Raw genomic sequence first — 24,529 nt, 5'->3', positions numbered from 1 at the left:
AAATGTGTGTGTGTGTGTGTGTGTGTGTGTGTGTGTGTGTGTGTGTGTGTGTGTGTGTGTGTGTGTATATATATATATATATGTATATATAAACAAAAAAAAAGGGCCCTAAATTGAACCTTGGGGTTCTCCATACATAACAATGTAATTCCACAGATAAACTACACAAAATTTAAATGAATTAGCATTCAAAGAAGAACTTTAAGGGGACAAAAGGCATCAGTATATACAATACGTCACTGTTTGGAGATGATTTATATGTACAACAGTCAAAGGTACACACAGGAGCCTCTTGATCTAGTGCTTTATTACTCCAGTTGAGTTCACCACGTTGAATTGTCAGAGGGATATTGAAGGGAAGGCCACATTGTGTGTGTGGGGATGCTGTCCAGAATCGGCCCAGAAATACATCGGCCACTCGGGAAAATTAACATATCCTCCTGAAATTGCTGATGAGCATCCTGCCCCTGATTATTATATTTCTATCTCTTTGTTCATATTCTTCGTGTCTATGTAATCTCTTTATGCTCCATTGTCAACAACACCGTGGCTTTTCATTATTGCCTTCACTTTGTTCCTCTTTCCAGAATATAATATCAAATGGCATCTTCTACCGCTGGGGGTTCTACGCTCCAGATGGGCCCGCCCTGGATGAGGTCAGCAAGCTGGTAGATACCGGGAAGGTACTGTATTGCTTCACAACCGATTCGAAACACCAACCAAAGCATCCAATTCAAATTGGAATTGAGCATCGTAATGCAGATTGGAGATAAAACAAGGATTCCATACATTCCCGATCTCCCGGCAGCTTTGTTTCGGAGTGCGCTTGACATTCCTGCTGTGCTGGTGGGTTGGCGTCCGATGGAATCAGGCGCTGAGAGAAGCTGAATGGATTTTTACACAGTGCTGAGCAACTATTCGAACAGGCCTTTTGTCCTGGGGGCTTAAAACAAGCAGCTGATTTAGACCAGTGGTGGGAAGCTATGGACACACGGACACACACACACACACACACACACACACACACACACACACACACTCCCAAAGTGCCGCTATCAGAAGTGTTTCCAGCGTGACACGGCCGCTCTCGCCATTCATTGTTAATAACGAGAGATGCTGACCAGAATAACAGGCCGGACCTGCTCAGGATTGTCCAGCCTCATCACATTCTATACTGCGCCCCTGACATTTCCCACATTGGAAGCCGGGGAATTCTGACAATTTGTTCATGTAGACTAAATACAAAATGTGGTTCCTGCTGCCGTGCACTGAACACATGTTTTGGATAAAATTCTGGAAATTATAATCGTTTCTCAGTCGCTGTCGAAATGATTTGTAGATTGTCTGTTGGGCCAGTTTGCGACTAATAACCTTTCCTACGACTTCTGACAATATGAGATTCCCCCTAATCTTTATATTCTACTCAAAAGTTGTGCTGATCTCAAATCCAGTGGGACGCTTCACTGTCATCTTCCGGGATCTGTTAATTTCATGCACCCTGTAACCTGATCACATGATAAGCTGTCCACTGTAGTAAACGCTGTCCCTGAAATGGTTAATTCAAAATTATGAATTACATTATAATCCGTAACATTGCTTGTCAAGTTATGAACTTTGAAATGTCTGCATAAAGATGAATGTAATCATCGTTCGGATTCGCTCAACCGCTTCCTGTGTTTTCTCCGCCATGCTTGTGAGGACAGATCTTGCCAGTGGTGGAGGCCCAGTTCGCATTCAGCCAGGTCCCTCAGGCTTTCCAGAAGTTGGAGAGCGGCCACGCCAGAGGCAAGACGGTCGTCAGCGTGACCGAGGAGCAAGATGGAGAGGAGCAAGACATGCGCCAGAACGCGGCGCAGGAAACGGTAACGCAAAGCTAGCTCCAGCGCAGAGAGAACGAAGCCGTGCCGATTCTTCTCCGTACAACCTCAGGTTGCAAACTCCAAAGAGACGAGATAAGTTAAAAAAAAATGGAACCCTCAAGACTTCTTGAAGACTGTATAACAAGATGCCTGAATGATGACGTTGCTTTGGTTACCAAGACCAGAGCCTCTCAAATGGCTAAAAAGATAATGCAATGGTGTCATGGCATAGTCTCATTTCAGGATTGAGTGTGAAAAGGCAAACATCCCGTGTTGACAATTTTTGAGGGCACTCACAATTTCTTTCTTGAGGTCACTATAAACATCTATCTATTTGCAGGCTCTAAATTATTATTCCTAAAGTGCATGCTTATTATTGTCCTGTAAAAAGTATTTTCATAGTGATTTTGTTGTGTCATCATGCGGGCTCGATTAAATTAAAAGTTCATACAAGGTGAGCTGAGGTAAGTCGAACTTTTGTTTTTATTGCTGAAGAATGTGTGATATAACGTTGGGAATAAAAATACATGAGACGCGTTAACACTGTTTTAAGTTAATTTACAAAATGGGTACATTGATTCATTCACTGGGGGAAAAAAAAGGAAAACATTAACCTTGAGCTGTAGGACTTGGAAGGTCTTCTTTCAAGTTCAAAGCTCACTGCTTGTATTTTAAGTCAGCGGGGAATACATTCTTTCATAGGTCTTTCCACGGCGAACGTTGCCAGCAAATGTGCACCCGGTCCTTGAATACCGGTCTTGCTGCATGTTATAGTCTTAAATAATTTCCACATCCCATTTTTGGTGTGCTTTGTTTGGATCCAGGGTGTTGAGAATCACTTGGTTTTTGTCATAATGATGTCCCCCTGTAAAAGACAAAATACATATTTAAACACGTTGTGTGTCATTATTCAACCATAATTCATTTTAGTTGAGTTTTTATTCGTTGTAGTTTTTTTTTTGTTTTAATATGTGGGCTATTTGTCGAGTACAAGATTAAAAAAAAAGACATTTTTAATATATGTAGTTCGAGTTAGTTTTTAAAAGCAGTTTTTGTATTTCGAGAAAGAAAATGTTTTTGCCCTGAGCAACGGTAAAAGGCTCGTGTGCAATTATCTTTTTATTCCACAAGGTGTCACTGTTGACAACGAAGGAAATTGGACTCGAGGGGAACAACTTTCGCCCCTGCCAAGTTTTGAACAAAACCTATTTAGACTTGTATAAGGGTGATGTCGCAATTTTCGAACAAATTTACTGACGCGGTGTGAAACCCGAGCTGCTTTACTTGAACACAAAGCTATTGTATGAATGGCAGGGTGTCAAAACATGCATTCATTGTACCTTCTCAAAGAGCATTTTTTTTTTCATATTGCCTGATACTAAACATATTTTCGTCACGCTTATAAACCTGACAGAGAGACAAGTTGAATCCTCCTAGTGTTCAAGTCCATCCAAAGTTCTCTTTCATTGTTAATCGTTTACCAGTCAAGGCTCACCTTTCACCTCCAAGACCAGATCAGAGGTCGGCATGTACCGGATGAAACCCTCGGGGGTGATACTCCAGACGTGGTTGTCCACCTCTGGCATGAGTCCCACACGGCTTCCCGCTATGGTCACACTGCCACTGGGACTCAGGCAACACTCCTCAAGGAGCTGGAATAGACACAACAGCCCACCCCATCCTCAGTCGATGATGTTCTGCTAGCTTGAGTCAGAAATTGTAAACGATCCCTCTCGCACCTTGCAGTGAAGATGGCCGCCGCGATAGACCCAGATCTGCTCAAGACCGTTAGTCTCCTCGGCCTCTTGAATCCGCAGAAGTTTGATGTCTTCCAGATCGCCCGTCACGGACATCAAAAGCCGCGTTTGTCTGTTCCTTAATCGGAAGTGCACGCGCCTCTGCGCAGCAAAACACCCAATCAAAAATAAAAGGCTCAGTGTTTCTGTTAGACGACTGACATGACATGACATGGTAGGAGCTTGTAGGTCACTTTTATGCTGTAACTGTACCGGTATATGCAAATGAGGCAGGTGTGGGTTTTTGAGAAGGGGCCTTACATACCTGTAAAAGGGGACGGAGTGATCCGATTTTACTCCACTCACTGAACTGGTGCCAGTTGGGTACCTCACCGGGTTTGAGCAAAATCTGAGCACCGCGATAGTTGATGCCCTCATATAATATCCACCTAACAGCACAGGAAGTAAACAGAGACAACGATTAGCTGCCGGTCTGTTTCTACACACAGATTATGAAGATGTTTATGTTTCCTAGACATTTTCTGTAACCAGGGATTTATTTTGTGTGCGCCCGCCCCCCCGTCTGTCTACTGCATTTGGAAAAGGAGGATTGGGCCCCTGCTGAAGTTGTCCCTCCCACAGTGAGCGCTTTGTATTTCCACAACTTGGGTTTACACCAGTTGTCTGAATGTCACACATCAGCAGCAGATTTCCATCGCCATCATTGTCAGACAGTGTTATCATGCTCAAAAAGAGGCCCTGGCACCGTTATTTCTATGCATAAATTGCTTCACCTACTTCACCACAAACGTGACTTGACCCAAGTCACAAGTTTAAATGGTAGACATGTACTGTACTCTATTGAAGTGTGTGTTCCACAGGGTTCAATTCTGGAGAACCTGCTGTTTTCATTCTGTTTGTTGCCACTATCTTAAGAAAGCGTGATTTTTTTTTTTTCCTTTCACTGCTATGCGAATCTACGTATAGACCTATTATATATTGACTCCCGACACTTTGTACAAGGAATTTATGTTCAGATTCCATCAAGTTGCTTGTCTTTTTCTATTGTGTCCCCCCCGCCCTCAATTATGTGTTTATAATTTCCTCCACTGAGTCACAGGAAGACTATAGTCAAGAGTGTTCCATCGTTCGGACTACTGTGATGCAACACTCAGGGTTATGTGTTGCTCATGTGCAACAAAAGAAACAAAACAAAACTGTGAGATTCACACCAGGCAGAGAACTTGTAGATGGCCTGGCCGCAGCCTGGATGACCTGTGCAGTGAGGAATATACTCACATGCCACCATCCACCAGCACCGACTGGACCCGGGCACAGCCCTCAGCCAGCTGAAGGTTGACGCACCCGTCTGTCAGCACTACCCGCTTTCCACGCAGATCGCAACGCTCGAAAAGAATGATGGACGGCTGAGAGAACTCCTGCCAAAAAGGGAGGATAGGGTTAAAAACAAAACAAAAAAACAATGGGTGGAGTACTGCAGGCTATGCAAAGTCAAATGGAGATTTTTGTACTGTTACCATGGAAACAGACAACACTCAGACCTTTGTACCTACTTGTCCCCCTCTCCCCTTTTTTTGTGTGTGTGAAGGGCTGGCTAAAAGCCTCAGGGTAGAAGATTTTTGTCTCCTTTAATGCAACAAATACAAAATATGTTTCATCCTTATTTTCATGAGAAGATTGGGAAGGTGTCGGTAACTTCGGCAAAAAAAAAATTGAATTGAGCTACTGAAATGATTTCTCTGCAACACACCATACTTACAGTATTTATTGACCTGTATATTCGATACATACTATAATTGTTCATGCTCATGAAATGGTAAATGCATCATGATTGTGAAATTTTGCAGTCTGGCACGTGAGAGTAAATCAACTTACAAAGCCGACAGTCTGTAACGAGCGGATGGCGGTCGACGCGTTGACGCAACCCATTGCCCTCACATCCTGGTAGTTGCCCTCCTCCAGCAGGTACATCCTGCCAGCGAAGTCCTGATCTTCGAACGCCAGCCAGCTAAGGGGACGTGAATATGAAATAAGCTCAAATTAAACGACACATAGCAGGAAACTGAAGTGATGTCAAGTCAACGTTTGAAAACGCTCACCTGCCCACCAGGACCTTGCAGGAGGCCACGGAGAAGCCTTGCTGCAAGGTAGCCACGCTGTCCTCCAAAGTGACGAGGTTGCCTTGAAAGCCTGGCTCGGAGAAAAGCTGCACCTGAGGACACGGAGAATGTGGCGCTTTACACCTGAATCACTCATTGCGAGCCCCCTCTCAAGTTTCTCTCAAAGACAGACACCTACTTTGAACTTGGCCACGTTCTCAAAATCATCCTGAAATACACAACAACAGTGAGTTATTTATCCCTTCTTTACAACACCGTCAAATCATATGCAGTCACGTTTTCTTGTGATTTTCACTGCATAACAATGGAGACTCATCATCATGTGGTTTGAAGGGGGCAAGGGGGGTGGGGGGGGAAGCCCACGATGAGTCATCTAGACCATCTGACATGCATTTTCCTCATTTTGTGGCCATTTCATTTGTTCTGGACTATTCTGTGTCACATGCTTTCAAGCAGGATCAACAATATAAGAATGTGTCAGTTCCCCAAGTCAAGTGAGGACACGAATAGGAAGGGGGCGGGGGTGGGGGTGGGGGGTGACTGGTCACATGCACTGAATATCAGTGTCATTGAAGCGAGTTTCTATCAGGATTCTCTTGGCGGGGGGAGTTCAGTGACAGAACTACTGTACATGGAAAAAAAAGCATATTCAACATGTAAAAGAATTACATAAGCAACTACAGAAGCATGAACAAGTGTCGCGCTACTGTAAGCAGTGAGATACTGCAAGCATTCTTTGTTACTAGACCCAATTTTAAGTTCAATTCAACAACATGGGCTACAACTGTTTTGCTTTAACTCTCTGTATTCCAACACTGGCGCTAAAATCTTGACACTGAACGCATGTCTGTACAATTAGTGCGAATAGTCATAAACAAAAATAAATAAACAAATATATAAATAAACATTCATTCATTCATGTTCTTCCGCCTATCCCGTTCAGTCTTGAACTGTGGAATTTTAAATTTACGCACCGAGCAAAGTCGATGAACGCACCACAAACTCGGAAGTGATATTTCAACACCGCCCCAGGTTTGAAAATTAGCATAAAACACACGCGAAATTACAAAAGTGCAAGACGAAATAAAATTATAATAACAACCCGCGGTAACTAAGGAAACAAAACGGTAAGATAACTTTTCTGAAAATAACACGTTCTCGTTTGTCTAGCACCAGATTTTAGCGTCCCGGTGCACACTCATCCGGCACTTAATTAGTTGCACATGCGAAACCTCACGGAGTCCAACAAAAAAAAAATGTATCTAATATTTCTCCGTTTGGATCGACAACGGCTGAAATGTTACTACAGAGACGTCAAAAGTACGGACACGGGTAAATGTGGAATGACTGAAGCTGCTCACGCACTTGAGCACTTTCAAACAGCCATCGCTGCATACAAAGTGCTGTACACAACAAAATTAAAATCCCCCGCCCCCAGCAAGACCAATATCAACGGTAAGAGCCTCGAATAACGGAATAAAACCCTTTTTGAAATGAAAGATGTTAAGAAATAAGGAGCTTAGACATTTTCAAGGCTTCAAAAAACAGGCAAAAATGGTCTCAAATTGTTTCAATTGTTACAATGGAATGGGTTGTGATGGTCGTTGCAAATTGGTGTGCAGCGATTTGGGGACAAGTGCAAAGAGAAGCAATTTGAGTTGAGATAAGCAATACCCAAAACAAGAGCTATAAAAGCCATCTCTGCAGTGCGACAAAAATGTTGGCAACGCCTCATGTTCTTTGGAAATGAATGAATTCGATGTCATGTCTGTATGTCCCCTAAAAATCGGTCGGGGTAGGTCGATATAAATTTTTCAGTAAGAACCTTTTGGGCGGTTAAGGATAAGTCATTGCCTGCGACAACCATCGAAAATACTGCAGGAAAATAATCAAAAACAAGGAGACAGAGGGGATAACTGTACACCATATCTTAAGAAAAAAAAATAGACACGGAAAACAAATTTTTAACAAGCCAAAGCTATTTTTTTTTTTTTTTGACAGGAGTGCAAAACAGCTGTCTTACCAGCACAACGGGCATGACTGAGGCAATCCGGTCCTGTAGTGCACCCCAGTCCTCCGGGTTTCCGTACAAGCCCTTTTCCAGGATGTAGGACTCCCCACAAAAACCAGGCTCTTCAAACACTACCCAGCTAGGAAAGAAAATATCAACTGTAATTTTCTTCCTCTGTAGCAGAGAAAATGTTTCCGCAGATGAAGTGGTCGCCGGATGTGTATTTGACAACATTTCCTTGATTGACAACATTTAATTGAGCCTCAGTTGCTTCAAGACATGATTGATTGAACAATTAATTATGACTATACTTGTCATTAACAACACTCATTTTTTTTAGTGCCCGAGTCCCCGATATGGACTTTTTTTTTTTTTTTTTTAAGGTTGATGCCAATTTTGATATTTAGCAAAGTCAAATTTTGATAACTGATTAACTGGCCGATTTATTAAAAAAAAAAAAAAAAAAAGTAATTCACAAAATAACTTGTATTTTGGTCTCTCAACACTTACCCAGGTAGCAGCTACCTCTCCGTTTCGGTGTCCTCTTGGCAAACGTTTGGAGTGTGTTCTTCATTGAATTTTGCTTTCAACACAAGTGAGGGCTTTTGTTGACTTTTCTTGGGGCTTTTGTGCTGGCAAGCATACGAGACCAGTCCCGCACAGACACGACAAACAAGCATGCTTATCACAAGGGCGTGCCGTGCGACCCAAAGACATGCTAACCACGCAAGAGTAAACATTCAGTGTTGTGAGAGTCCTCTCCCTTCTCACTGGGCCGGCAGGAATCACCGTTGCATGATTAGAATTCCGTTTGCATATTTTCTTGTCGATTTGTTGCGTCGTCTGATCATAGCTTAGAAACTGGACTTTCCGCTCCGCGGTTGTTATCGCCATACCGCCATTCGCAGCCATCCGCGGTTGATAGTACAATGAAAGGAAATTGAAAAGACAGTTACTGAAGTCTACCTTCCACTCCTCTTCCACATTTTGTTGTAGCCTCGTGGCGAGAGGGTTAGCGTAACAGCAACTTTACATAGGCAGGAAGTTGAGGTGTGGCACAGTGAAAAGCCTCAGCTAACCTACTTGTGTTGACATGCGCTTGGGTGTGGTGCCCTTAATGCTACCCACACACACCTGCACTGGCCTTGCAAAGTACGACAGGAAAGCACAAGAATTTATTGGATAAGCGCTGAGCTCACAGACGAGCAAGAATTTGCACAGTGCATGTAAAACTGCCTTGAATTCCGAAAGGAGTAGTGACATCATAGTTAAGTGATCTCTTAGTTGGTCGTCGGAAATATCGGTCAAGTGTGTGAAATGGATGATTAATCACCTCTTGAAGCAATTGAGGTTAAAAAAAAAAATAATAAAAAAAAGGTTGAAAGTCGACATACATGCCACGAATGACATCAGCAGACTGCGTCTTGGTGCCGTAACCCGTGTCGTCCATGTTGATGACGGGCACGACGAGGTCGATGTTGACTCCCCGGTCGCTGAAGTTTTGGTTGCTGAACAGTTTGAGGTGCGGTGTCATGAAATCCTGGAACACAGGGGTGTCAAACAATTTTTTGCCAGGGCCCCCTTTTTGTTACCGGTTTGCCTTAGGGGTCCTTAATGAATGGAAACCATATAAATATTTAATCACCTCCACATATTACATACACAGCACACAACAAATTGATGGAAAGACACTACTTTTAAAATCAGAAGTCAAGAATAATGACTTTTATTGTGGATTACATATGACAATTTGAAATTTTGGTTCCGACTTCAGCAAGCATCATGGAACTTGACATGCTTGATTTGCTTTCGCGGGCCACATAAAATGATGTGGCGGGCCAGATCTGGCCCCCGGGCCTTGACTTTGACACATGTGCTGTAACAGATGTGATTAAGTCGTTTTCAGTTGACAGCAAAAGTTGACAGCAAAAGTTGCAGGTCAGGACAAAATGGCCGCGTCCTGAGAGTGAATAAAAACGGGTGGCTTTTTCTGCTTAATTTATATTCCACAAACGTAATAATTGTTTTTGGTTTGACTTCCCCTTTAAGGTACTCACAGCCAGGATGGGTCGCAGTGACAGAATCTGCCCCGAGTCTCCCCAGTCGCTACAATCCAGGTACTCACAAAAATGTTGGCAACGCCTCATGTTCTTTGGAAATGAATGAATTCGATGTCATGTCTGTATGTCCCCTAAAAATCGGTCGGGGTAGGTCGATATAAATTTTTCAGTAAGAACCTTTTGGGCGGTTAAGGATAAGTCATTGCCTGCGACAACCATCGAAAATACTGCAGGAAAATAATCAAAAACAAGGAGACAGAGGGGATAACTGTACACCATATCTTAAGAAAAAAAAATAGACACGGAAAACAAATTTTTAACAAGCCAAAGCTATTTTTTTTTTTTTTTGACAGGAGTGCAAAACAGCTGTCTTACCAGCACAACGGGCATGACTGAGGCAATCCGGTCCTGTAGTGCACCCCAGTCCTCCGGGTTTCCGTACAAGCCCTTTTCCAGGATGTAGGACTCCCCACAAAAACCAGGCTCTTCAAACACTACCCAGCTAGGAAAGAAAATATCAACTGTAATTTTCTTCCTCTGTAGCAGAGAAAATGTTTCCGCAGATGAAGTGGTCGCCGGATGTGTATTTGACAACATTTCCTTGATTGACAACATTTAATTGAGCCTCAGTTGCTTCAAGACATGATTGATTGAACAATTAATTATGACTATACTTGTCATTAACAACACTCATTTTTTTTAGTGCCCGAGTCCCCGATATGGACTTTTTTTTTTTTTTTTTTAAGGTTGATGCCAATTTTGATATTTAGCAAAGTCAAATTTTGATAACTGATTAACTGGCCGATTTATAAAAAAAAAAAAAAAAAAAGTAATTCACAAAATAACTTGTATTTTGGTCTCTCAACACTTACCCAGGTAGCAGCTACCTCTCCGTTTCGGTGTCCTCTTGGCAAACGTTTGGAGTGTGTTCTTCATTGAATTTTGCTTTCAACACAAGTGAGGGCTTTTGTTGACTTTTCTTGGGGCTTTTGTGCTGGCAAGCATACGAGACCAGTCCCGCACAGACACGACAAACAAGCATGCTTATCACAAGGGCGTGCCGTGCGACCCAAAGACATGCTAACCACGCAAGAGTAAACATTCAGTGTTGTGAGAGTCCTCTCCCTTCTCACTGGGCCGGCAGGAATCACCGTTGCATGATTAGAATTCCGTTTGCATATTTTCTTGTCGATTTGTTGCGTCGTCTGATCATAGCTTAGAAACTGGACTTTCCGCTCCGCGGTTGTTATCGCCATACCGCCATTCGCAGCCATCAGCGGTTGATAGTACAATGAAAGGAAATTGACACGAAAGTTACTGAAGTCTACCTTCCACTCCTCTTCCACATTTTGTTGTAGCCTCGTGGCGAGAGGGTTAGCGTAACAGCAACTTTACATAGGCAGGAAGTTGAGGTGTGGCACAGTGAAAAGCCTCAGCTAACCTACTTGTGTTGACATGCGCTTGGGTGTGGTGCCCTTAATGCTACCCACACACACCTGCACTGGCCTTGCAAAGTACGACAGGAAAGCACAAGAATTTATTGGATAAGCGCTGAGCTCACAGACGAGCAAGAATTTGCACAGTGCATGTAAAAATGCCTTGAATTCCGAAAGGAGTAGTGACATCATAGTTAAGTGATCTCTTAGTTGGTTGTCGGAAATATCGGTCAAGTGTGTGAAATGGATGATTAATCACCTCTTGAAGCAATTGAGGTTAAAAAAAAAAATAATAATAAAAAAAAGGTTGCAAGTCGACATACATGCCACGAATGACATCAGCAGACTGCGTCTTGGTGCCGTAACCCGTGTCGTCCATGTTGATGACGGGCACGACGAGGTCGATGTTGACTCCCCGGTCGCTGAAGTTTTGGTTGCTGAACAGTTTGAGGTGCGGTGTCATGAAATCCTGGAACACAGGGGTGTCAAACAATTTTTGTCACGGGCCACATTTTAGTTACGGTTTGCCTTAGAGGGTCGTTATGAATTTTGGGAAAACCATATGAATGTTAAATCACTTCCGCATATTACATACACAGCGCACAACAAATTGATGAATAACTAGTTTTAAAATCTGAAGTCAAGAATAATGACTTTTATTGTGGATTACATATGACAATTTGAAATTTTGGTTCCGACTTCAGCAAGCATCATGGAACTTGACATGCTTGATTTGCTTTCGCGGGCCACATAAAATGATGTGGCGGGCCAGATCTGGCCCCCGGGCCTTGACTTTGACACATGTGCTGTAACAGATGTGATTAAGTCGTTTTCAGTTGACAGCAAAAGTGGCAGGTCAGGACAAAATGGCCGCGTCCTGAGAGTGAATAAAAACGGGTGGCTTTTTCTGCTTAATTTATATTCCACAAACGTAATAATTGTTTTTGGTTTGACTTCCCCTTTAAGGTACTCACAGCCAGGATGGGTCGCAGTGACAGAATCTGCCCCGAGTCTCCCCAGTCGCTACAATCCAGGTACTCCCCTTCCTCCAGCATGTACTGTTGCCCTTCAAACGCTTCCTCGCTGTAGCCGACCCAACTGGAAGATAATATTTGCAATTGTGTATTCATTGCTACAGACCACGGTGATCAAACTATCACTTCAAGAACGAAAAACTCACAATCCTCCAATTATTTTCAAAGAACCCACAGACTTCATCTCGTGAGTGTCGGCGTCGGTTTCGTCTCCTTTGCAAAAGCTGAAAAGATCGCTGTCGATTTCCAAATAGGGACCTTCCAGTCCGGGCTTCTCGTACACCAAAGCCTAGCAGAACGAAACGGGCGGTCTTTTCAGCAAACGTGACGGGTGTAGGTTCAGGAAATAAGACGCTACTTCACTCTGTCTTGGCCGCCTTACCTTCACTTCATTTGGGTTCTCCACTTTAAAACCACCCTGAAACAAATACAACATTTATCTTAACAATTTGCCGGATTCAGCTCATGAATACTTTGACAATCTCTGCAGGTGTTTCCCACACAACATAGCCCGTCGTAAGAAGCCGCTGAAATTTGAAAGTCGTCACCGAGATTTCTTGTCTGTTACCCTGCTCATCCTTGGATTGCTACTTGCAATGCAAAATGCTTACTTGGCGAATGCTACGAACCATTTTGAGGGGTTTGAGGGAGCCCACGAATGGTGAGGGGAAGCCCCAGGTCTCAGGTACGGGGTACACTCCTCTTTCGAGAACAGCCAGCATTCCTTGAAACCCCGGATCACTGAACACCAGCCACCTAAAGGCAGGAAACAAAAAAAGAAAAAAAATGACACTTTTGTGACCCTTTGCTTGATCATTAAGCCAGAAGGTGGATTATTATCCATGAAGTGCAACTCAGACATAATCAGTCGAGCGAAAATGATATTATCTGGTACTTTTGTCCAAATGGACAACTGATATTAATTTGTTTCAAAAAATTCTTGAAAATTGCATCGTGAACAGGTTGTGTAAAACGACAAAAGTATGAAGTGGAATCAGTCAAGATGCTTGATAATCGGGCTGACCTTGTATTGCATTTGTCATACATTCGTGACTCATTACTCCTCTTTCAAAACGAAGGTCAAACATGTCCAATCCTTTTATGAATTAACCTCACTGAGAAAAAAAAAAAAACTCCTTTCAAATTTTTCAAATAAAATATTTCACTGCAGTTAAAAAAAATAAAAATAAAAAATAAAACTCAACTAAAAGCGAAAGAAGGTTGATGATAATAATCTGTTGGTCATGTTAAAATTGTTCTATTACGAACCCTGCGGATAAAATGAACGACTTGCATATTGAAAGGTAAAATTTGAATATTGAAATAACATGGCTGCATAATTTTTTTCAAATTATTTGGCTCTGTTTCATCTTTTTTTTTTTTTTTTTTTTTTTTTTTGGAAAGAGTCCCCATTGGGTACCGATGTGTGCCGTCCAACTACTTTTCACGCTACTACTTTTCCGAGTGCCATTCGTGGAGAAATGATCCTGTTGTTTGGGACTTTACAAAAGTTCGTAGTCATGTCAAAAAACACAGCTTGAGTGGCCAGGCATCATAACAAACAAACAAAAAACAACAACAATAGCAACAAAAAAGAGAAACGTACACAAAAAAACAAAACAAAACACACAGACAGTCATCAACTTATTCCAGGCGTTGAGCACAAAATGTCTCATCTGACTCACTCGTGTGGTTTAACATTTTCTCCTTTCTCCACCACACCTTTTTGTCTGCAACTCTCATTCCTCCGCCTCACTTTCCAAGTAATTCCCTTCAACCACCACCACCCCCGAGCACACGCCTCCTGCCTTCGAACAGGCATCGGCACGACAGACATTCCTGAGCAAACGCAAGTGACAGTGAGGCGACGACAGAGAATGAGGAAGTCGGTGATGACGAGGATTCGGCTCACGTTGCCAGCCTCCAAATGATCGACGTCTTTGAGCGTGCCACGCAGTCTTTGAATGCATCGTGCCTCGCTAAAGCCACCATTTTACCTGTGGATCAGTCTCACTAAGCGAGAGCTATGTGAGTTGATTCAGTAATTGGAAGCATTCGGTCAATACTGTCTCACTCCACCAGGGGGTCAACTACCGTATTTTCCGCACTCTGAGGCGCTTCGGAGTATAAGGCGCACTTTCAACGAATGGCCTATTCTAAAACTATTTTCTTAAATAGGGTGCACCGCATTATAAGGCTCATAGAATAGAAACTACAATAGTGCCTGTGGTTGCGTTATGCATCCACTAGATGGAGCTACGCTAAAGGGAATACAATAAAATAAAATATAGCTTTATGTGGCGCTTTCACAACCGCTGCAGCTGTAACAAAGCGTTTCGCAGGATATTTAAAATACTATGTCCAGGAAATCAGAATATTGATCCACGTAGAAGGCGCATTGGATTATAAGGCGCACTGAATGCTTTTGGGTACTTAGATATGGTACTTGGATCTGAGCTACTTACACCCCAGAGTGAACTTGGATGGAGGCGGTGCTCAGGGGGATGCCAAATGATCCGGTCTCGATGGCGTCATCGTGGTAAGCTGTCACTCTACCGTGGCCCTCCGGTTCAGTGAACAGATCAATATGAGGTGTGCAGTAATCCTGCGGAGAACGGTGGACAAAAACAGCAACTATTAGCGCTGGCGCATGTTCCGTACCTTAAATTGTTCCTTTGGAGCTGCAATTAAGTGACGGTCTGTTTTTACATGTAGCTGTCCAGGAACCCCACAGTGAATAAAAATGTGGCCATTATTGCCGATTAGTTAAAACGCCGGGTCCCTGTGTGGTCATGATAACATCTCAAAAAAAAAAAAAAACAAAAAAAAAAACAAGGTCAGGAGAGGTGGAATCGTTTAAGCGGCACACTCACACATACGGCAAGTCGAATCGAGCCAATCAGCATGGGCGAGGTGTTGTTTTCCTCGGGTTGTGCCCACTCGTTTGTCAGTTCAAGGCCCCCCTCCTCCAAAGCGATACAGCGTCCCTGAAAGTCTGGCTTCTCGTAGAGGATCCAGCTGTAGTCGGGGGTGGGGAGAGAAAGCCCTTCTCAAATCAGTTGGAGAGAGACATGGTTTGTCGAGTTAGAATTTTGGGGATAGTAAAATATCGCGGCAAGGAGTCTGAGCAGCGCTTTTTTTGCGAGGTCGACTGGGCTCTTGGCCACTTTCTTTCTTGGTTGCCTCAGCAAATGACTGCAGTTTGCCAGGCACGCTGTTGACCATTCTTTTGTCTTTTATTCTAATTTACCCCTCGTAAGCCGTAACGATGCATGCGCTCGGCACATACGGGCGCACTTGATCTGACATCGCGCTCGGCAAATGCCACAACAATCGGAGATGAGTGGAGACTTTTGGGCTTGGGTTTAGACTTTTGTAGGATGACTATTTGATCTAGAATAAAAGCAGTCAGCATAGTTGGATGAGAACCTTTTTCGTTTCTTGACGTCACTTCTGTCATCTTTTCAGGCGACACGGATATCCTAAAACATGACTAATTTTGATTCGATGTGCCCAAAGAATGTACAGCTTACCATCCACGTATGACCTTCACAGATATGATACTGGAGAACTGCAGCTGAGTCGCGTCTTGGACATCCCGGTAGATCTCGTAGGCTTGCCCGCTGAACTCAGCATTTTGGAACAACACAATCTATGGAAAGATACGAGAGGATGTGCAGCTTTTTGTTTAGCGAGGTGGAGTCGAGTCAAAGGCGCACATTTACAAAACCCAGCGTCAACAATGTAGGACTCCGACTAAGCATAACGACTTGAGTTCGTCGGCCAACATCAAGCTACATACATAATACTGGCACTGCATTTTACAGAACCGGTAATTCAGAAATGTCGTTTGAAAATCAGCTCAAACTCTCGAGTAAGGTAAAAAAACAAAGACCTGATCAACTGAAATTACATCAGCTGTCTCCAGGAATACAACCAATTCCGCAAGGAAAATGATTTGTCGATCGTAGTAAAAACCTGTGGCAATAAAGTTCAAAACAAACGTATATGCCCTAACCGAAAAGACAACGTAACCCGCCTGGCAGATACAAATAAACCTGGCTAAAATATTTTCACATCAACCATAATGAAGTCTCGTGTTTACCCGCGCAACTGGCAGCCCCGATTTCTATGACGGTAATCACATCCAGCTTTGCACCAAAATGTTCTTTTAAAATGCATTTATACCCCCCCTTTAGTACAACATATGAAAAGCAGATGTTTTCACTGCTCGGCGAGTCAGTCTTTCCAGAGTTCCTTTCCAACCTCGGTACAATTGTGTGTTGTTAAGTTCGGGTACCTTTCCAGGTCGCTTGTGAAATCCCCTGGCAGTCCTCGCCTAGGAGTCAAAAGCACACAGGCGTTAACGTGGCAGAATCTGGAGAATGACAAATATCTACAAGGGAGGCCGGGTATGCGTTTCTTTGTGCCACGTTGATTGTCAGAACCTTTTTTTTTTCCCTTTCCGAGTGCTGAAAATATAGCTCCCCGATGGGGACGTTTTACGCTTGCGCGTGGTCAAAGCAACATGCTGGCGAGGCCTTCGCAACCTTTTAATCATGGTTTTCACGTCGTCACGCAGATCTTGAAATGCAAACAATTGTGAGCTGCAGGCAACGGCACAGTGTAGTCTTTGTCGGTGGCTAAAAGGCATCCCACTCCCCCCCGCCCCCCACGGACAAAAGATCCACTGTTTATGTAAATAGAGAAGCTTATGTTGCAACTAATGATGACTCTCGGCAGAAGAACTAAACGGCAAAATGGTCTAAGCTTTGCCGTGTACAAATTGTAATTGCCTTAATACTCCTCTCACAGTGCCAAAAGCAGATCATGTTGTCGAGGAAAAACAAAACAGATGCATGTTCGTTGATACTCTTTAAATGGTTAAGGGATTCTTCAAAAAAAGATGGCGTGTGTGTGTGTGTGTGTGTGTGTGTGTGTGTGTGTGTGTGTGTGTGTGTGTGTGTGTGTGCCATACTTACATGATTAGTATGTATCCTCTGAGTCACAGGCTGCTTCAACTCTGAAAGTGGCGGGTAAATCTGAGGTGGATTTCCACTTCTATTTCCAAAAGTGGGAGGCACAGCATTCGGGAGGTTCAAACTTGGTTTTCCAACCAGATCTGCTTCAGTGACAGAAGCTGTAGTTGCTATTTTTGCAGCAGCCTAATGATTAAAGAAAAAAAATGACAAAACAAAACACCTGAAGCCCAAAGCTTTATCACTCTCACAAACCGTTTGTTTTCTTATTAAAGCGTAAAACATGCCTTGTGAGGACATTACATTTCTTCAAATTAGCACAGAAAAACAAACCTCTGCTTTCATTTGCGGGTGTTCCTCCATGCTCTGGGCTGAATTTGCTGCTTCCCGAGGGAGGTACTTCTCTAAATAGTCAGGCAACTTGATGTCGTCAAAAGAGGGAAACGGAGGACCTGAGTCACTGACCGCAGCTGCTGTAGGCTGCATTTGGTCCCCGCACGGCGCGGTGAAATTTTCGGCAAATGAACTGGTGGCGGTCGGAAGGGGTGAGGTTGACTCTGACGAAGGGCTGAGCTGGGGCGATGCATCCCGAGAGTTGGTACTTTCTGACAGCGCCTGAATTCCATTTCTTCTCCCCCTGGTGCTGGAACTCTTGAGGCTGCTGAGTACGCAGCTTCCCTGCAAGCGAGACTTGACAATAACGTGGTCCTCTTTCTCCTCCTTACTTGTCTCCTGCTCTTTCTTCGGGGTCTTGTCTTTTGCATGAGAAGAAGCTTCCAGACTACTGATCAAAAGACACCGATCAGCGATGCTCACCCTCGCTGGCTTAGCGCCACTTTTGGTTTCTGGGTTTTGAAGCTTAGCTAAAAGGCTCGGGCCTGTGTCGAAGGTCCGGTTTTTCTTCCTCAGGCCAAATTTAAACTCATCCGGGTCAAACGTCTTCTCAAAATGGTCTTCCTTGATGGCTGGCATCGCAAATGGGGGCTGGGGCGGCCTGAGCGGATTGTGTTTACGAGGCGGTAGGGAAAAGGGAGCGCACAGCTTCTGGATTTTTTCAATGAAGTTTTCATCATCGAATTCATCATTGTCCAGAAGATTGCTCTCGCTGACGGAGGCACTCAGCTTGGTCCCTGGGAGTTTAAGTCTCTGCTTGGGAAAGTCCACATCGAGCCAACTCGATGGGGCGTCCTGTTGAAAGGAAGAATCGTCCCTGCTTAGTCCTCGCTGCGATTGCATCCTCTTCGGGGACGACGGCTGGACTGAGTCTGAGTTCAGCTTTTTAGACTCTGGGGAAGTTAATACTTTTGGAGTTGGACTGGGCTTATTTCCTGGTTCATCTTTGACTTGAAGTTTGGAAGAAAGATCAGCGTTAACAGTCGTGGGATGCACAATAATCTCTGGTGGCTCAATCCCTTTCTTATCGATCTTCCCTCGCAAAGCCTCTGCGGTGCTGGAAAGGCCGCCGTCGGATCTTTTCTCCAAACCCCTGAATGGAGGAAGATCACTTGTGCTCACCGTATTATTCGGTTCCTCAGACTGAGGGCGACTCGGTTTTGTTGTCGAGACTTTAACTTCGACAGCTTCTGAGTGTGCTGCTAAGCGTTGAGTCTGACTGCCTTGAGGTTTCCCATCAGTGCTTTGAACAGAAATATTGGTCGACTCTTTAACAGTCGCCGTCTTGTCAGTCTGTGCGCTGATCGGCGCAGGGGGGTCATAGGAGACAATTGCAGGCGCTCGCTCGGGCGTTGCGCTGACAAACTCGGCGCCAATGCCCTCATGTTTTTTTGAAGCCTTACTTCGAAACGCTTCAAGTTTTTCCGCAGGTGCACAATCATCGGAAGAGCCTCGGGCACTTTTTATTTCCATTTTCTGTGTGAGGGCGGTGATCTCAGCTATCTCTGGATTTGTAATAACCGTTTGGTTGGCAGTCGGTGTTATCGTCGGGAGGTTTGCGGCTTCTTCATTGTTTTCCAACTCCGCTTTTTTAACATTTCCGCCGGGCCTTGTGTCCTCTTTTCTCCCCGTCTGATTTTTCTGATTATCCATCGCTTCGCTTTCCCCTGTCCCGGAATTTTCTTGTCTGGACTGTGAAATTGGGGTTGTCACTTGAGTTTGTGTTTTGTCTGACGGGATAAGATTTTCTTCAGCCTGGCTGCTGTTGTCACCATGTGACCTTTCTAATTTATCAACATCTTTTATCTGACTCCGACTCGTTGGCTTTGTTTCCAAGTTTTGGTGTGCGTGTTCTGTGTCTTTTTTAACGTGCCGAATTGTTTTTAGTCTACTTGTCGGTACAGGCCGCGGTGGTGCTTCCACATCGAATTTTGGACCTTCGGCAGGTGGGATCCGAACCACCGGGGCAGGCTCCCGTTCGGCTGACTGTGAGCGGGAGGACGATTTATCCTCTGCTGTAATTTTGACCTCCTGTTTGGGTGATGGAATTTCTCTCTCGGCCTTTGCCCCCTTTTGGGCTAAACTAACGGGAACCCTGTCAATAGGTTTCTTGGTTTTTCTGTTAGAAGCAGCGGTATCAGGTTCGTCTTTGTTGACAGCTGTCGGTTCAGGTAAAGCCTCCACTCTGTTGACCAATTTATCGATGACTTTAGCATCAGTCGACGGCGACTGTTTATCGGATTTGTCGGATTCTTTTACAAATATACATTTATTGGAGAGGACTCCATCCACTTTATCAGGTTGCCGAAAAACATCATCGTCAACCTTACTTTTGACCGAAGTGGCATCTTGCTGACTTAGATTTGGCTTGCTTTCCCGATCTTCGCTCACCGGACTGGTTGCCTCCCTGCTTTTTCTTCGCTTGGAACGAGACGCTGGTTTGCTAGTGGCCTTGGACCGTGCGCTTGTATTATTGGTCAGTTCTACGTGATCACCCGCGCCTTTCGTCGCAATACTTGAGTCTATGCTGTTGGATTTCGTACCCTGATCTGCGGTCTTTGAGGACTGTGTGCCATGTTGTTCCCGTGGTATGGAACCTTTCGCCCTCACAGCAGAGGTATCCTGTCCACCGGGTTTTAGTGTTATCCCTGTCATTGCTTTTGTATCCAGTTTACCCTGACTGTCGGGTTTGGATGACTTTGATGCAGTGGTTGCCGCAGATGTGGCCAACTTTTTTGCCATTCCTGTCTTGGCTGATTTTTGAGGCAGCATTGATTTCGAGTGCTTTGTTGATTCCTCCGCAAAGTTCCTCGCTCTCTCTTTCACCGTCAGTGGAATCTCATTTTCCGGTGGCACGGGGCTGGACGTAGCGCCGTCATATCGCTCAGCTGATTTCGATCTCTGCGTCGATGACAAAAATTCAGCTTTGAGCTTCGCGGTCTCTTTCCGAGCAGGAGAGACATCAGCGCTCCGGGGGATTTGGAAAGTTCTTTTGAGGCCCGTCACAGCTCCCTGGCGCTCAAATATGTTGATCTTATCTGTAATTCGGCCAATAACTGGTTTATCCTCGAGTTTCTTGTCCTGCTCCCTGCATATGATCAAAATTAGAATGATCAGAAAACATGCACATGGCTGAGTTTGGAAAAATTTTACATTTTCATTTTGACAAATGTCTATCATGTATAATATTTATCGAATTATGTTGTTTTATCCAGTTTTTTTTCCCCTAAAGTGCTCTATAAATAAATTGTATAAAGGTGTGTTAAGCTTTTCAGCACAGTGTCATGTCAGGAAACTAGATGGGCAGGTTAAATTATCTCCACACCCGTTGCACTGTATTTAGCATGTATTCTACTTACACAATAAATGTAATCACGGTCAAACTTTTTTGTTACAGAAAACTTACTGTTTAATTTGACATTCTTGACCGGTCACGATGAAATGTAAAAAAAGAACTTACCTTGTATCAACTTCTGTTTTGAGCTCTTCCTTGGCTTTATTTTTCTCTTGGTCCGGTGCCAATTCCAGCTCCACTTCTGCTATACTTTTCTCCGCGTTCAAAGGCACGTTTTTGGGGAAAAGCTTCACTTCTGTCCGAGAAACCTTGATACTTCTCCGTTTGGACTCCGGGGTCTCTGTCTTGCGCACAACTTTGTAAAAACTGTCGTCGTCCTCCATGACTGCACCGCCATCAACAGCGGCGACTGATCCCGAGCCCAGGAATTTGTCCGCATGCTTGGGACAGGAAGTCTCATTTTCCCCACCTCCAGGTGAGGCCGACGAGGTGAGGCTGTGCTCGGAGGAGGAGTCTAAAGGCTGCACTTCACCGTGACTCTGTGTACTTTCTCCCTGTGGGCTGGTCTTTGAGCTGTCAGATGAGGGGAATCCTTCTTGACCGGGTTGGACATCGGGAGACGTTTTTCCCTGAGGGCTGCATGCGTCATCTCCCTGAGAGGTCTTTCTTGATTTCTTTTTAGCTGAGTTTTTACGGCCCATTTTGTCAGCCTCTGTTTGCTCTGCGCCGAGTTCAAGCCAGTCTTTGTGTAATTTCTGCGACACGCCCTCTTGCGGCACGACCACAGGCTTCAAATTTGCAAGCGTGCTCTCGTCCGCTCTTGAACTTGAGCCCCGTGACAAATCAAAGGAAGGCGACTTTGGCGATTTCGACTTTGATAAGACGGGCAGCTTTTTCTCGATGGTGGTGCGGATCACTTCCTGCCCCGTCAAGGTGTCTTGCCCGCAGTGAGTCACGCTGGTCTCTTCTACGTACACGTGGAGCTTCCTTCCTGCCAGGGACTGTGTTGTTTTCTGGGGCAAAGGCTGGGTGTTAACCCGGTCAGAGTTCCATACCACACCCTGCTCCGAGGAGGAGGCGTTGGCGGAGAGATCCGTCAAATGACAGGCAAACCGTTCAGAATTCCCGCTCACCCAAGTACCATGACAGCCCTCCTTGGCCTGCCCTATTCGCTGCCTTTTGCTGAATAAAAGCTCCTCCTCTTTAGGAGGAGTCACTTTGCCGCTCGCAACAGAGTCGTCTCTGTGGGCAGACTGTATGGCGTCCGCTTCGTCAAAGCGGAAAATGTCTCTTGAGGGACCAAGTGGATCAGGATTGGAGCGTTGTTCCTTCTCCTCCCACTTTCGTTTCTTTGCCTCGGCGTGTGTGTCTTCCTCACAAGACTCTCCCTCGGACTCGACCGCCTGATCGCAAGTGGGGGATGAATTTTCCGTCGGAGTTTTGGGACTCTTTCCCTTCCATGGCGAAAGCCAGTTCCCGATTCGGCCCAAGACCCCAGGACTCTGTTGCTCCTCTGAGTTCTCAGACTAGGGCAAAGAAGACAAATAACTCAGTTAAATGCCATTCCAACACAATATTGTTAAAAAACAAAACAAAAACAAAAGAAACATGCACTTTTTTTGGGGGGGGTGAAAGAGCATATAGCGCATATCATGTATATCGTCAAATTGAAAGCGGTGCAGATTTAGGAGCCTTTTTTTGTCTTGAGACCACTTTTTTTTTCTTTTTTTTTTTTAGTATGGCCATGCATCTCTCGGCACAGGAAGGACATGCAGGAGAGCATATAACCTGAAACCTTACCGTGGTAAATACCATATCATTCAGACTCTTTATGTAGGTTGTGAACATGTTTGGTTTACAACATACACTCCTACAGACCATAAAAAAACAAAAAACAAAGACATAACAAAGGAAGTGATAAAAGAGCAGAAATACTTCCGACCAGCACATTTTTGCCAGAGCAAAGCGACAGACCAATCGCTCGCTTTGTATCCAAGAGCAACTCACCCTTGATCAAACTTCAGTTGTAAACTTTTCCTTCCACCTGCAACAGACGAGCCGCCGCCAGCAATCGCAGGCCGCGTTTGGCACACCGGCGCTTAACTGACTGACACATTTTTAGTCCATCCGCTCAAGACCATCCACAACTGTATGAGAACGCTTTGAGTGAGGCATGTGAGAAATGCACTGCTGCTGGAAGTTCTGCCCCCTTCTAGCCCATGCAGCTGTGTGGTTACGTGATGCCTTCAGTGCGCCTTGTTCCAACAGCTTTTACATACCAAACCGGTCAGGTGGCAATTTTTATTAGGGTTTTTTTTTTTGGTGCAATTAGTCAGTGAACTGTCGCTTTGGCTCATCATCAAGAATCAAGCGAGATATGTTTGTATGGAGGAACTGATGACACTCACTCACACATTCAATTTATATCGAGGTCCTAGTTGAGGTCAATGCATGTATTTTTGGGGAGGGGTTGAAAATATATCTTTAAAAAAATGTATCAATGAAAGCTATATTGAAACTTATTTGTCATTGAATCTAATTATAACCGGTATTTAAATTGGGATGAACCCTGTGGTGTGGTTTTGTTGGTTATTCCTGTTGCCGTTGCCCTCTCCAAGAAGTGTTTCCTCACCTTTTACATGTCAAAATTGTATTGTATTCATTATCAAGTGCACATATCGCGAGACTTTGATTTTCACTTGCGCTTGGATTGTTTATACAAACATATAATGCCCAAATGTCTTCACTTCCGCAACGGGGTTTCTCTTGTGCTATCAATGCGTTAGTAGTTGGACTGTGTGTTACAACAGAAAATAATAAATCTCAGATTTCCCGACCCACGAGCATTTGAACGCAGCACGAGACTGAGCTCCTTTCCATGTTGGGGGGCGGGGGGGGGGGGACGCATCGGTTCCATATTTTCTCCAATGTGCTTGCGCTTTTTTATTTTTTTTAATTTGGCGGTTTGACTCAGTCTGCCTTTTTAGAGGGAAGCACAACTTTTAACCCCTTAACCACCGGACTACATTCGTCACGAAGACAAACAAAGAAGTTTTGAGCTTCGCGCGTTGGTTTTAATCGTTTTTTTTTTTCACGAGTTTGATACTTTTGCCTCCCGGCCGGTGTCTGTTACTTATTATTGCACGCCGAGTCGTGTTTACAGTTGAAACATTGCACAGCTCAGCTTTAGCGACAACTGTAAATCAACCGCGATAAGGTTTGCTATTCATGTTGTAAAACAGTTGATCCTTAACCTGGATGACTGCGTGCAAATAAAACAAATCGCACTTGTGCAAACGCGCCAAATCGATTCATTTCGAAAGTTATCAGTTCGACGGTCTCTTACCATGATCACACCGGTCTCGGGTAAGTCCCCCTCATGGACTGAACTCGTCCCCCCCTCTGGTGCCCGATGAATATTTAAGGGCGCCTCGCACAACGAAACCTCTTCGGCCGCCAGTCGCTATTATGTGTCATTAGTAGTTGGATTTTTCTTTTGAAAGGAGTGTTAACTCGTCTTCCGCGGTTAATAAGGGAACGCGGTTGCCGATGGAATCTGGCCGGCCCAGCTCTCACACACCCCGA

General features: G+C 44.4%; 2 protein-coding genes across 5 annotated transcripts in view; one reads left to right on the top strand and one right to left on the bottom strand.

Annotated features, from left to right (window-relative positions):
- The window catches only part of LOC109516810 (reticulon-4-interacting protein 1 homolog, mitochondrial-like), a 7,083-nt gene extending 4,623 nt beyond the window's left edge, over positions 1–2,460 (top strand). For both annotated transcript variants that reach the window (XM_019871610.1, XM_019871609.1), the window contains exons 8-9: positions 588–683; positions 1,704–2,460. In XM_019871610.1, the coding sequence (XP_019727169.1) occupies positions 588–683; positions 1,704–1,877 (270 nt within the window). In that variant the 3' untranslated portion in view covers positions 1,878–2,460. The remainder of the gene's footprint in view (positions 1–587; positions 684–1,703) is intronic.
- On the bottom strand, positions 2,325–24,529 carry LOC109516808 (absent in melanoma 1 protein-like). 3 transcript variants are annotated; one of them, XM_019871608.1, is made up of 24 exons: positions 22,952–23,435; positions 22,745–22,814; positions 21,110–22,470; positions 19,865–20,737; positions 17,590–19,807; positions 17,260–17,442; positions 16,578–16,616; positions 15,811–15,929; positions 15,151–15,295; positions 14,743–14,882; positions 12,907–13,033; positions 12,660–12,695; positions 12,424–12,566; positions 12,218–12,341; positions 11,567–11,712; positions 10,183–10,309; positions 5,915–5,944; positions 5,716–5,828; positions 5,492–5,624; positions 4,895–5,034; positions 3,921–4,044; positions 3,599–3,757; positions 3,355–3,511; positions 2,325–2,724 (listed from the first exon to the last, which is right to left on the bottom strand). In XM_019871608.1, exons 2-24 carry the CDS (start codon positions 22,790–22,792, stop codon positions 2,636–2,638), a joined length of 6,774 nt encoding a protein of 2,257 aa, XP_019727167.1. In that variant the 5' UTR covers positions 22,793–22,814; positions 22,952–23,435; the 3' UTR covers positions 2,325–2,635. The 3 variants fall into 3 exon arrangements, with proteins under 3 accessions (XP_019727167.1, XP_019727165.1, XP_019727166.1); XM_019871606.1 differs by having other exon boundaries at positions 17,590–20,737; XM_019871607.1 differs by lacking the exons at positions 22,745–22,814; positions 22,952–23,435 and adding an exon at positions 24,291–24,529 and having other exon boundaries at positions 17,590–20,737.

The sequence above is a fragment of the Hippocampus comes genome, unplaced genomic scaffold (genome assembly GCF_001891065.2).
Source record: "Hippocampus comes isolate QL1 unplaced genomic scaffold, H_comes_QL1_v1.1 scaffold77, whole genome shotgun sequence".
In the NCBI taxonomy this organism is placed as follows: Eukaryota; Metazoa; Chordata; class Actinopteri; order Syngnathiformes; family Syngnathidae; genus Hippocampus; species Hippocampus comes.
Note: the sequence above shows the minus strand (reverse complement) of the source record. Positions and strands in the feature narration are given on the sequence as shown.